The sequence below is a fragment of the Palaemon carinicauda genome, unplaced genomic scaffold, assembly GCF_036898095.1.
Source record: "Palaemon carinicauda isolate YSFRI2023 unplaced genomic scaffold, ASM3689809v2 scaffold105, whole genome shotgun sequence".
Taxonomy (NCBI): Eukaryota; Metazoa; Arthropoda; class Malacostraca; order Decapoda; family Palaemonidae; genus Palaemon; species Palaemon carinicauda.
The window spans coordinates 20,001-33,114 of record NW_027168538.1 but is presented as its reverse complement, the minus strand read 5'-3'; the positions used below and the strand labels follow the sequence as shown (position 1 = coordinate 33,114).

Sequence of the window (13,114 nt, the reverse complement as noted above, 5' to 3'; positions counted from 1 at the left end):
ACTGTATTCAACATCTCATGTGAAAACCTATGCTATAGGAGGCTCAAAAGCCATTCTTGGGCATAGATCAACTATTTCTTCATTATCAACAAATTACAACAAATAAATAGTGGCAAAGCAAAAATGACAAATTTGCAAGTTGTACTTTTCCTAACTATACAAACCTTGAACTCTTTACTCAAGGGTTGTATTAGATCAGTGGTTCCCAACCTTTTTTCTGTCATTTCCCCCACAGCGTCCAGTTCAACCATCCAGATTTCCCCCTTCATGCCCCGCCCAGCCCTCATGCCCACTCGCCTGCCTCAGAAATGGGCATGACACTCCAATTCTCCCCTTGAATATCATGTCTTTGAGAAATGATATGATCATATCACAATTGAATGGCTAAAAAAAAATTGCCGCACGTACTATGAGGACATTTTCCGCTTGTTTTAGTTAGTAGGTAGTGTAATTATTTCCCCCCCTGGAAGCTTCAAATTTCCCCACAGGGGGAAATTTCCCCCAGGTTGGGAACCACTGTATTAGGTATTGCAAGAAAGAAGGTTTCAACCTATAAAGAGGCAACAGGCAAAACATTCAAATAAAATTCTTACCTTGCATAATGTGCAGGAGTGTTGTTTTTGGCATCCAGGGCACCCGGATCAGCCCCGTAAACTATCAACAACTCGGCCTGGGATGATTGGCCAGCTCGCGCTGCTACGTGCAAGGGATAACATCCCTTTTCCTGCAAATAATTTACTTTATAGTATCATACAAACACACATATACCAAGGCACTTCCCCCATTTTTGGGGGGGGGTAGCCGACATCAACAAATGAAACAAAACAAAAAAGGGGACCTCTGCTCTCTACGTTCCTCCAGCCTAACAAGGGACTCAACACTTAAATTACATAATATATACCCTAAATATAACTAACAGTATACATATAACCAAAGTATATTTGCTGCATATCATACTTGAACACTGTAGAAGAACATGCTTTACATGCCTTTCATTTCAGTTTAACAATTAATCTCAAAATTCTAGAGACATTTTTTTGTAGTATATACCCAAGTGGCATCACAGAAGAACCAGATCATTATAATAGTCAAAATAATAATAAAAATAAAAATAACAACAATGATGATAAAATTCTGGTATATAATTCTTAAAATTAATTTTTAAGGCACACTGCACAGACATTCTAAAATGTCCATATTGTACTCTACAATAGCCTAATCTTGCAGTCAGTAGCTCCCCAACACAATTCAGATAAGTAGAAGAGGTCAAGTACAGCTGGACTCTAAAGCTCCTTTTATACAGAAAACAAGACATTTCATATAAAAAAAATCACCCAAATCTCTGCAAAAATGAAATCACATACCTTGTGGTAAAAATTCGGATCAGCTCCTTGGGAGAGTAATCTCAGAGAGGTTTCTAGGTTGGCAGTTCTTACGCTAGAATGAAGCTGACGAGACAAATCAACATCGCTCCCATTGGGATCCTCTCTCTGAGGTCGGTAAACAAACGAAAGCATCTGGTGTTTGGCCCTTATGAAATCAGCTTTGGTTGGGCTGCAAGTAAAAAATTTGCATTATAAATTTTAAACTTGAAATTTAGGTAATATAAAAAATGGTATCAAAACTTTGAAAGTAATAAAAATTCTTCTTTTTTAAGAATATGAAACAGAAATTCCTCACTTAACAATTCCATAAATTCTCGGCTACCAAGAAATACTTTGAAAAGTTGGTTACTGTTCTAGGAATTCACCTCAAAAAGAAGAAAATGATTAGTGTAACTATACAAAACCAAAAGTAACTCAAAACAAATACAAATTAATCAGATTTTCCAGAATGGAAAAACAAAAATTCTATGAAATAGTACATCTTGCCTAAACTTAGCAAAATAATACTTATGGTTAATAGATAAGAGAACCAAACCACATAGGATATACCCAAACATTGTAACATCCCATACATTACTTGAACGTATAAGTTTATGTACTCTTAATCTTAAATACAGTGCAAGCTGCAGTAATCACAGCAGGCCAATGAAGCAATATCAATTATTAAACCAAACATAAAGAGACACTGTACTCACTGAACTGGATCTTTGGGTTGTGGCTTGCGTCTTCCGGTTCTCGCCACGCTTGGATCTAATAATGTATGCTCCCATATATGATTGGCCCCACTGCTGCTGAGCGTATGCACCATCTGGTCAACATAAATTTTTTCATGAAGACAACTGAATAAACCATTTCATGAAATTTTAATTATATTAAAAAACCTCCATACTCCAATCGACTTTAAAATTAAAAAATTACCCCTATAAGAATGTCATAAAATCATACTTTTCCGAGGGCATATTTCAAAAGTTGTCCTGGGAAAACAGACACTGTTAAGTAAAGAGAATTGACTTGTTCAATCAGATAATTCCTAATGGAGACTTAAAGCAATGTAAATTAAATGGCATGAACTATGTTGTGTGTACTTTTATGATACTCACAAGTACAGTATAATAGCCTTAAAAAATTTGTAAGTATAACTCTGAACACAATACAGTACAATAAAAGGATATCAACCAATAATCAGATGTTTGGTATTTCTATATATTCCTGCTTTGAAAGTACTTCAACTTATTCTATTACTATTAAAGGTGTCAACATTATTGACACGAGTTCATCTTTCTTGAGTTTGTGTGGCTGCTAAGAATGTTTGGTGGCTTTATAGAATCAAAATTGTTGCATTCTTGCTTATTTCTTTTGATTCTTCTCAATTACTCTTTTTCACCCCAACTAGACACCAACATCCAGAGACAATTGCTTCCCATGCTCGCTGTCATTATGCTGTACTAATCAATCATCATGAACATTTTTACATCAGATTTTTTCATAAATGGATTACCATAAAAGTTGTTATTTTTATGCATCTGTATTATAAACTTTCTGCTTGAACTATGATTAGTTCTAGGCATTCATCTATACCCTTATTCCAAGAGTTCCCAGTCCTTTCAGAAAGTCTTAACCTTGCTACTTGGATACATACTGCCTTTCAGGATAACTCATTCCCTATCATATGACCAATCCATCTAAAATTTTTGAAGTCTATACATTTATCTACCACTAGACAAAAAAAATTATCCACCACTATTTCAACCATTATAGAATTTTCTATACTACTGTATATGAATTAGGAAGCCTGCTGTTCAGCCTCATCTTACTGGATGGTGTTTGAGTGATCAAATTCATATTTAACAATATATAGAGGTTAACAACAAAATGTTACATGACTAGGCAAGTAAGGGCAAAACAATCAGATATAGAGTAAGAAGGCCTCTTGAACTCAGCTATCAACTTTAGTCCATTTCTTTTAGCGATGCATATTTGCAGCGACTCGCGGCGGTGCCCTTTTAGCTCGGAAAAGTTTCCGGATCGCTCATTGGTTAGAATTATCTCGTCCAACCAATCAGTGATCCGGAAACTTTTCCGAGCTAAAAGGGCACCGCCGCGAGTCGTTGCAAATATGCATCGCTAAAAGAAATGGACTATAGAGGGGCACTAAGTAGAGTGCAGACCTATATTGTGGCAGCTTATTTCTTGACCGTGACCTTGACATTTAGTAAGTGGCATGGATTTTCATACACTCAAATATGAACCTAGTTTGAAGTCTCTGTGACAACGATGTCCAAACTTAAACGGCTGATTACGTGAATTGGACATTTTGCTTGACCGTGACCTTATCCTTCCAAAATTTAATAATTTCCAGGTTTTTACATGACAGTTAATCCCTGCAAGATTTATTACTCTGATTGAAATTGTGGATAAGAAGCTGTTCACAAACAAACAAACAAACAGGGGCAAAAACATAACCTCCTTCCAATTTTGTAGGCAGAGGTAACCATCAGGTATATAGTAAGAAGGCCCCTCAAACTCAGCTATCAAAAATGCACCAACCGGGTAGTGTAATGAATTCAGACATACCCTGCATAGTCACTAATACCCAAACGATTCCTTCTTGGTATTTCATATTCATACAATGTTGTAAACAAACCTTCTATACAGCAGGAGAGTAATGGGATATATGTTAACTTTTTTCTGCTTTTCATTTCTTATCACTTCCCTATTGGTTAAAATAATTTCCTTTAACAATATCACTATCATATTTGTCTCCTGTATTTTGTTAAATGAAAGCTGAAATTTGGAATAGTCTACACGAGGAGCTAATAACAAAATTTCCTCTTAACTCAATTTAAATACTGTATGATTGAAGATACACAAAAAAAAATTCTACTTTCAAAATCTTAATCAAACTAAAGGTTAACTTTTAAATTTGTGACTTCCATACAGTATTTATGGATTCAGAATGACTAATGAGTGGAATACGAACAATAACCCTTACCCTACACACTTTTTTTTTTTTTTTAAACATCGTCGCGCTTCTTGGGAGGCCACATTAGCAAACATGTATCCTACATAAACACACAAAGAGGCCTTACTTCTTAAAAGTGATAATTGTGCTTTAGCATCAACTTCATCTTTTCATAAGGAAAGAGTAAATCCATTATGGTTGTGGTGGCCGATGTGGTAACGTCCTTGACTGGTGATCGCTAGACAGGGGTTTGTGTCCCGCGCAAACTCATCAGTTCCTTTGGTCGCTGCAATCTCACCATCCTTGTGGGCTAAGGATGGGGGGTTTGGGGGAGCCTATAGGTCTATCTACTGGGTCATCAATGCCCAATACCTGGCCCTCCTTGGTCCTAGCTTGGGTAGAGAGGGGGCTTGGACGCTGATCATATGTATATATGGTCAGTCTCTAGGGCATTGTCCTGCTTGATAAGACAATGTCCCTTGCCTCTGCCATTCATGAGCAGCCTTTAAACTTGCTATGCTGCCACGGAAACCATTATTTACATTGTTACATTTCCAGCTATGGTGACGATGAATCTAAATATGGTGTAGTATACCAAACAAAAATATTTACTTTGAGTTACTGATTTATCATCTATCTTATTTACTAGATAAATTAGGTTTAAACTTTATCACAAAGACAATATCAAGGAACACAACACGAGAGATAATTAATACAAGATATGACACACCACAACTAATAACCCTGTATCTTATCAATTAACTGTCTATAGGCAGCAAGTCAATTGTTATGGAATGTGTGCCTAAATCTACAAATCTCTACTCCATGTACCCATACTATATTTCAGATACGAGAAAGTCTTAAATAACATATCCACAATAATAGACAATTGAGATTCATACTGGAAGACTACAATCAAGTCATCATAGTCCTCAATTAAAACTGTAAAAAAAATAATAAAACATACAGGTATTTCAATGTAATCACCTGCATCTTACACCTTAAACAATTTTGTATTAGGTTACTAAACAATTATGTTTTTCAGCCATAATTTGAGAGGCACATAGTACAGTACAGTTATACCCCAGTCCTAACTTTACATCAGTCATTGTTACATAATAAATGGAAAATTAAAATGTTCATTATATTTTTTTTCCAAACTGTTGATTTCTACATAGTAAACTAATGATTGTACTTCACATGGAAGCTAATTATTGTAGTTAGTTATCTGGTTTTTATATAATGATATTAGTGATAAATACTTTCTCATATTCAGTAAGTGTATATAGGTAACGTATGCCACTTTATAATGTAAAAATTGCCTGACGTCGGATCTATTTGAACCAATCAGTGACGTAGGATGGGGTATTACTGTGCTTTGTATTACTGTACATCCTTACATTGAAATAGATACAAATAGTGGTGTTGCATTTGTCTTATTCTTACAGGCCTTTTTATATAGTAATTTAAAAATAGTTTTAAGAATTTTAGTATCAAAACAAATCTTCAGGACCCAGTTGGCCCAATGGCTTGCCACCTAGTGAGTGGAGAATTCCATCGCCCTTGCACCTGTAAGGACGATGTTCATAAAAAACTTTGAGTTTGTCCGGGTCTGACAGATCTTCCGTATTGGCTAAATAGCTGAACATACCTGACCAGTTGTCCATCCTGGGCGAGCTCTGGAGGGTCGCCATAGCTGTTTTTTTTTCCATATTTGTGGCGTCTGCTACATTAAAGACAATTGGTTGAGAGGCCAACCAGTCCACTGTAGTGCCCTGAGCCAAGGCTAACACTATTGGGTCTAATGGCAAGGGGGAATGATTTGCATCCTGGACCCAATAGTATTTCTTCTGCCTAATAAATGAGGGAGGAATGATCTTAGATGACCTCCCAACTCTAAGGGAGTCCTTTCTTGCCGAAATTTGGGTGTCTACCTTATCCAGTGCCTCAACATTCAAGATGGACCATGGCAACTCGAGGAGCTGTCTATCTGCTGTAGGGGCCGTAAAGAGCCTATCAATGGTTGCCTTCCTCCCCTTCAGAGAGGAACAAGGAGACTTACCAAGACAGTTGACTTATCTCACACAAGTAAATAATTGCAGGAATCGTTACTTAGTTGGCGTCTTCCACCTCCTGTGTCGCACCCGGATAGCATATGGGGTGGGTCGTTAACAATGTAAGTCTTGCTCGTCCTTATGGGGGGAAGGGACTAGAAGGACCCTCCTCAGCTTCTTGGATTGTAAGAGGGAGCTCTCGGGGCCTAGGCTTGTCCAGCTAACCTAGGGTCTTCCACAAGCCTAGAATCACGGCAATGTTCTTGTTTTCCCTCGGGAAGCTGCTTCCTGGTAAAGGAAGCTAAAATGCTCTGAACCTCATTTGGTCTTATCGATTCCTAATGATCTTTCTTAGGGGGAGAACTGACTATCTTTTAATTTCCTCTTTTGAATGTCACATGGAAGGGAACCTTGATTCAACTTGATTAGTGATCGTCTGAATTGATCAATATAGTGTACGAGATCTCGAGCATCCTCCTGACGGAGGAGTTACTTTTCTCTGAGGTCTACACTTTTATTATTATTATTACTTGCCAAGCTACAACCTTAATTGGAACAGCAGGATGCTCTAAGCGCAAGGGCTCCAACAGGGAATAATAGCCTAGTGAATAAAAGTAATAAGAAAATAAATAAACACGAGAAGTAATGAATAATTGAAATAAAACATTCTAAGAAGAGTAACAACATTAAAACAGATATTTCGTATATAAACTATAAAAAGACTTAATGCAGCCTGTTCAGCACAAAAACATTTTCTGCAAATTTCAAATTTTGAAGTGCCTCTCTATCTCAATTGGGACAAGTCACAACTGTTCCCATAAGCGATCACCCTCCATAGAGGTTCTAGGCCTGAAAACATGATCATGACGAGCATCGAGATCCATGTCAAGTCTCAATACATGGCATCTGGAAAGCGCTTGACAGCTGTGGCCGTGAATCGCAACTTAGGGTCAGACAGGGAGCGAGAGAGTTTTGCACATAAAGGTATTATTCCCCCTCCGAAAAAGAAGGCACGATCTTCTGCCTCTCCAACAACAGAGGTACAGCAAGTACAGTAGGTGCGCAAGCCGAGGTAGCTCGAGCCACCTGTTGGAAAAGTTATGCCTCTCGAGTGGAAACAAACTGCAGGCTCGCACGCACTGTCAACCCAAGTTACAGGCGTGCTAGAATGAACAGGTAACAACCGCGCTCCCTATCCATAAAGGTATGATGACACAGATGTAATCGAACGAGCATGAGCCATGGGGGAGTGAGCTAAAAGCACACTGATGACAACTGATATCCCCCACTTCAGATGAAGACCTAGTGAGCTGCACCTGACGTGAGCTTATAAGCAGTTGAACACACTTGGGGCTAAACGAGCTCCACACTGTCCAAGCATAAGGATGATCACTATCTTGTACCGTGATTCTAGGAGACCGCGCTCGCTATCTCCAGGAAGCTCCATGTACACGCGATGGCACTTCTGAAACACCGGCAGAGATAGTACAACAGGTGATGGCAACAAAACACGCTTCTGTTTGAGCTGTCAAGCCCTGAAGGGTCAACACATTCAGAAGGAAAGACGTGATGTCTGCTTTCGCATTGAGACACACTTTGCTGCTCAATACACTCAATCCTCCCAGCAGGAGAAAGTGCTCAGGAGACACTCGGACAAGTACAAGAGACACTCGCTCAAGTACCTTCTGAGGAAGTGGACGGGTCCGGCAGGACCATAAGTAGGAGAGAGACACTCTTCTCAGCTCTAGAAGGGGAAGAGCCAAAGGCACCCTCAGTAGGAGCAGCTACTCTCTCCTGCTGAGCCCCTGTGAGGAAAGACTTCCACAAGCCTGTCTTTCAAAGGAGAGCCCTTCAGACCTAGGGAAGGCCGTAGGAGATGCAATGCATCTTGCACACCGGACTTCCCCCAAGTGGAAGCTTCCCTAGACAAATCGGGTTAACGGGCCACCACTCTTCCTGGAGCGACTCCCTGAGGGGGCAAGCTGAAAAAAGTTGGAGGGGATAGCAACAGTGATAGGGAGAGATGTTGAGATTTCTTAGACTTCAAGGAAGATCCGGGAAGCGAAGAATCATTTTTAAACTACTACTTACTCCTCATGCCGTACACCTCTCACTGGGAGGATAGCAACTCCCAACACTTGCCGCAGGGAGAGGCCTGGGTGCAGGAGTGTCCTCTGCAACCCAGGCAAAAAAAGTGAGGATCTGACTCCCTCCTAGACTTGAAAGTGCCACATTTATGGCCCGACATTCCCCGACAAGTGCACATGTCTGGCATTCCTAAATGGGATAGACACACACACACACACAAAAAGGAAAAGTTTTAATTTTACCCAGTTAAGTCAGAGTGAGGTTTCACACACGGCTAAAATCAAAGTGGTTTGTCAGTGAGCAAGCGGGAAGGTTTGGGCTTCCCGCTGTTGACTGGTAATAACCAGCCAATTGTTGACATCTCATTAAAAGTTTAAACAGCTGTTCCAGTTTTACTGATAACATACCGGTACTCCTATGTAAAGATTGAAGGTTTGTATTTGTACAGGAACAAAGTTGTAGAAAGCCTCAATGAATGATGAACATATTTCCAAAACGCATGAATATGAAACACAGAAATGTAACTCACTGCAAGCTGTATGGGATTCCATGTTCCTTTCTTGAGGGATTTAATTTGAGAGATATGTCTTCCCAGGGATCTATGGACACTACAACATTCATCACAGATTAAAATGCCTCTATTTATAGATGCCCAGCCAGCTTCTGTAAAAAAAAGATAAAATCCTTTACCATTTATTGCATGAAAACAAATTCTAATACAGTATAATACACATGCAAGAATTCAAACTGGCTCATCATTGTACAGCAGCCAAAATGGAGACCATTAATTATGTTATCTGGAACAGAAACCCAGAAAACTCATTTACTTTAAGCAGTCTTTTAACAGGTGTAAAGATACACACATACATACATATACCAAGGCACTTCCCCCAATTCTGGGGGGTAGCCGACATCAAATGAAACAAAAAAAAAAAGGGGGGGGACCTCTACTCTCTACGTTCCTCCCAGCCTGACAAGGGACTCAACTGAGTTCAGCTGGTACTGCTAGGGTGCCACAGGTGTAAAGATGAACTTATGAAAATTGGTGAAACTGCTGACAAGGTGTTAGTGAGGATGAGATACCTCAATGAATGAAAAGGACAACGCTCAACTCATTTCAAGTACCTATTAAACTTTTTTAAAAATGACAAATTCTATGATTGAAAGGCTAGTTTTTATATTACATATATGATATTTTGCCTATTAAGATATTTCATGCTCATATCATCATCTCCTCCTACACCTATTGACGCAAAAGGCCTCAGCTAGATTTCGCCACTTGTCTCTATCTTGAACTTTTAAATCAATACTTCTCCAATCATCATCTCCTACTTCACACTTCATAGTCCTCAGCCATGTAGGCCTGGGTCTTCCAACTCTTCTAGTGTCTTTATGCTCCTATACAAGATAAAAATGGTTTATGCAGACTGTATAGTGCACCAAGTCATGCTTTACCCTGAGCTGCGATCGGGTTTTAGCCATTTCCACAAAGTACCAGTACAGTATCAGTAAACTAAGGAAGGGCATCTAGACCTATTTTGAGTAACCACAGCATAACTGCTCAACAGAGAACAATTTCCTTTCTCTTTAACAACCAGTTCATACAGGTACAAAGGCTACTCATGAATGCCAGAGGCAAGGGACAGTGATAAAGCCCTAGCTAGCAGGACAATGCCCTAGAGCCTGACCATATAAACATGTTATCAGTACCCAAACCCCCTTTTCACCTAAGCTAGGACAGGGGAGGGCCCAGCAATGGCTGCTGATGACTCAGCAGATAGACCTATAGGCTCCCTCAAAACCCATTTGTTACAGACACTAAAGAAACTAAAGGCTTGATCTTTTAACTACTCATTTGGTCTTGGTCTTGATCATCTATGCCCGCAAAGAAAGCTGCTAGCGTATTCAACCCATAGTAACATCTGTCCAGCTAATGAATACCCTTGATTTACAGGAGTATAGGCTATTTGGATATAAACTAAAGTCATATTTCCAGATAACAGTAGGCCTTCATAAAGGATGTTAAAAACTGTATACTGTACCAGTTTTTAACTTTTTTTTAGTGATAGAACTTTCTATATACTGTATATCATACCAGCAGAACTTTCTAAGTTTTCAAATTATCATTAGATGTATAGGCTAGCCTACATATGCCCCTAAAGGTTAATAAAAAAATAAAGGCCAGTTATTACTAAGAGTTTAAATCTCCAGCAACATCAGATTTCAACTTTACATCAAAATTCAACTTCTCAGTAAAAACCAACAGCAAAATTAATGTCTTACTGAAATGATTTTCTATAAATACCCCCAAAAACTTGGTATCTACTGAGGTACCTCATAATTTTATAGATAAAGTGGGAATGTACTAGCCTCAATATCAACGCAATGGCTCAGTGAAGTGCTTTGAGATAGAATGTCAATTTATAGTATAATATTGCAGGGTACTGTTCTCTAAAATCTTGCAAACACTTAATTCACTATGAGAACTTTCATCAGGTGCTGGATGGTTCAGCCTTTTTCAAAAAAGAATACGAGGACCATATGAATAATAACTAGCAATTTCATTGGTGAAAATGCGAGTACTATCACACTGTTGTCGTTGTTGCTTATTTTGTGCACGTACAGTACAGTATTTATCAAGGAATTGAGGGTGCTTATCTAATGTTTTGAACCAAATAAAACTTTCCAAATTGGTTAGCTTGACTACCAAGGTGTTTTTATACTTCAGCTATATTTTTATGACTTTTTCTTGTTATCCAATGACAGACAAGTGTCAAGCATTGTTTGCAGAGAAAAAAACCTTGAAGCTTTTCTATAAAATAATCATACTTTAAGCTAGTATGTACAGATTAAGAAGTAATCTATTCCACCTACAAATGGCTATGTCAAAATCTAAACTGGTTTAATAGTAAATACTGTACCCAGATTTTCTTAAAGACAAACAGGGATGTGCCTTCAAAGACAAATCCCCTAAAAATTACTAAAAACTGTTAAGTTATGCAATGCACAGGGCATACAGGGAGATTATAACACACGGGTTATGTGGGAACCATGGTTAGGCAAAGCTCTGATGTACTAAGTTAAGTAAGATTAATTAAAAGTTCACTGCATTTTCTTCACCCAAAGAATGCCTTGGTAGATGGAGACGGATGGTATTTTCTATGAATAATGGCAATGTAGGCTAGGCTGAGGGGGAGAGGGGTCCACGGGGTGAAAGCTTCCCTACTTGGTAAAGTTATAAGGAACAACTGTATTTTTCATGACAACTATAAGACAGGTCTGGGGATCCAGACGCAATCAGATAAGAACTCGGCACACTTGATTGAGTTAAGCTAAAAGGGTCCTTTACTGATTAGGGTGTATCAGGATTCCATACGCAATCCGAAAACAATAAAACCTAACAACTTTATCTAACCTAACCAAATTTATTAAATGCATCCTTACTTAATCGGGGCCTCTGGTCCTAACCCAAGTTACCATTCCTTGTTTCATTAATTTGCCAGTGGCAAGATAGCCGATACCCCCTAAATGCGTATAGCCCAGTTAAAAGGCTTATTGGTGCATGTGTAGATCGTTGGGTCACCAGGACTGCTGCTCGCATAGAAAACGATATTCCTTCCTGTCTGTGTTCGTCGTCACCCATATTATTAATAGCATGTAGGTTAATGAACTAACAATAATTATGGGGTGTATGTATGATAGCGGCCATCTCTATGTATGATGATAGCTTACTAAGAATATGGCAGTGTAAGAGGAGTCGTAGGGGGGCGTCAGCCCCCTCGTTAGATAAGTAGGTAATGACACAGCTTGTAGGTTAGGTTAGGGAGTTTAGGTTAGTTGGTATACATTTTTTATGCACGCTGGAGGAGGAACTGCCGGCTGATATACAAAGGCTCCCTAATTATTCACTAACTGGTCTTCGCCTCATCGTAGCTTGCTTTTCTTGCAATTAAACATTATTTCATTGCTTTTCTATTTTGGCAAGCAGTAATGTTGAGCTATTCGAGTTAGCCAAACAGACGAGTATTTTGGCGGACAAAAATTCGGCGACCCAACCACCTACAAACTACCACGCTTCTATATGACTATTATTGCTAAAATTTTTTAATTCATATACAAAGTAAGTTGTTACTGCGGACACATAGGAACAATGTATATTTCCATCAAGTAATGATTCAGTATAAGCATATCCAGCACCTCAAACTTGTTTGGGGGTGTATGTATGATAGCGGCCACCTGTATGTAATATTATGTTTAACTTAGAATACGGCAGTGTAAGGGGGTCGCAGGGAGGCGTCAGCCTTCCCGTTAGGTATGTAGGCAAGGACACAGCTTGTAGGTTAGGTTAAGGGGGAAAGTTTAGGTTAGTTGATGTCCATTTTTAATCAAAACATTTGGAACTGGCCGCTGATATACAAAGGCTCCCTCGTTTGGTTGCCCATACGCATAAATTGTGGTTTCCCACTGGGGTCCCTCTATATTGGTAAACATAAAAACAAGTGGTTTTCACCAATAACAATGTCCAAAACAAACAAAATAAAGATAAACAATTGGAAAAATAAATAATTTGTGAAATTAATAGAAATTTAAGTATCATATTACCGAACTGTAACCTCATAGAATGA

General features: G+C 38.8%; 1 protein-coding gene across 3 annotated transcripts in view; it reads right to left on the bottom strand.

Moving 5' to 3' along the window:
• Git (ARF GTPase-activating protein GIT1) overlaps positions 1-13,114 on the bottom strand; it is an 80,008-nt gene that overhangs the window by 66,332 nt on the left and 562 nt on the right. For all 3 annotated transcript variants that reach the window (XM_068367685.1, XM_068367686.1, XM_068367687.1), the window contains exons 2-5: positions 9,019-9,152; positions 2,081-2,193; positions 1,365-1,554; positions 594-724 (exon numbers count right to left, since the gene is read on the bottom strand). In XM_068367685.1, the coding sequence (XP_068223786.1) occupies positions 594-724; positions 1,365-1,554; positions 2,081-2,193; positions 9,019-9,152 (568 nt within the window). The remainder of the gene's footprint in view (positions 1-593; positions 725-1,364; positions 1,555-2,080; positions 2,194-9,018; positions 9,153-13,114) is intronic.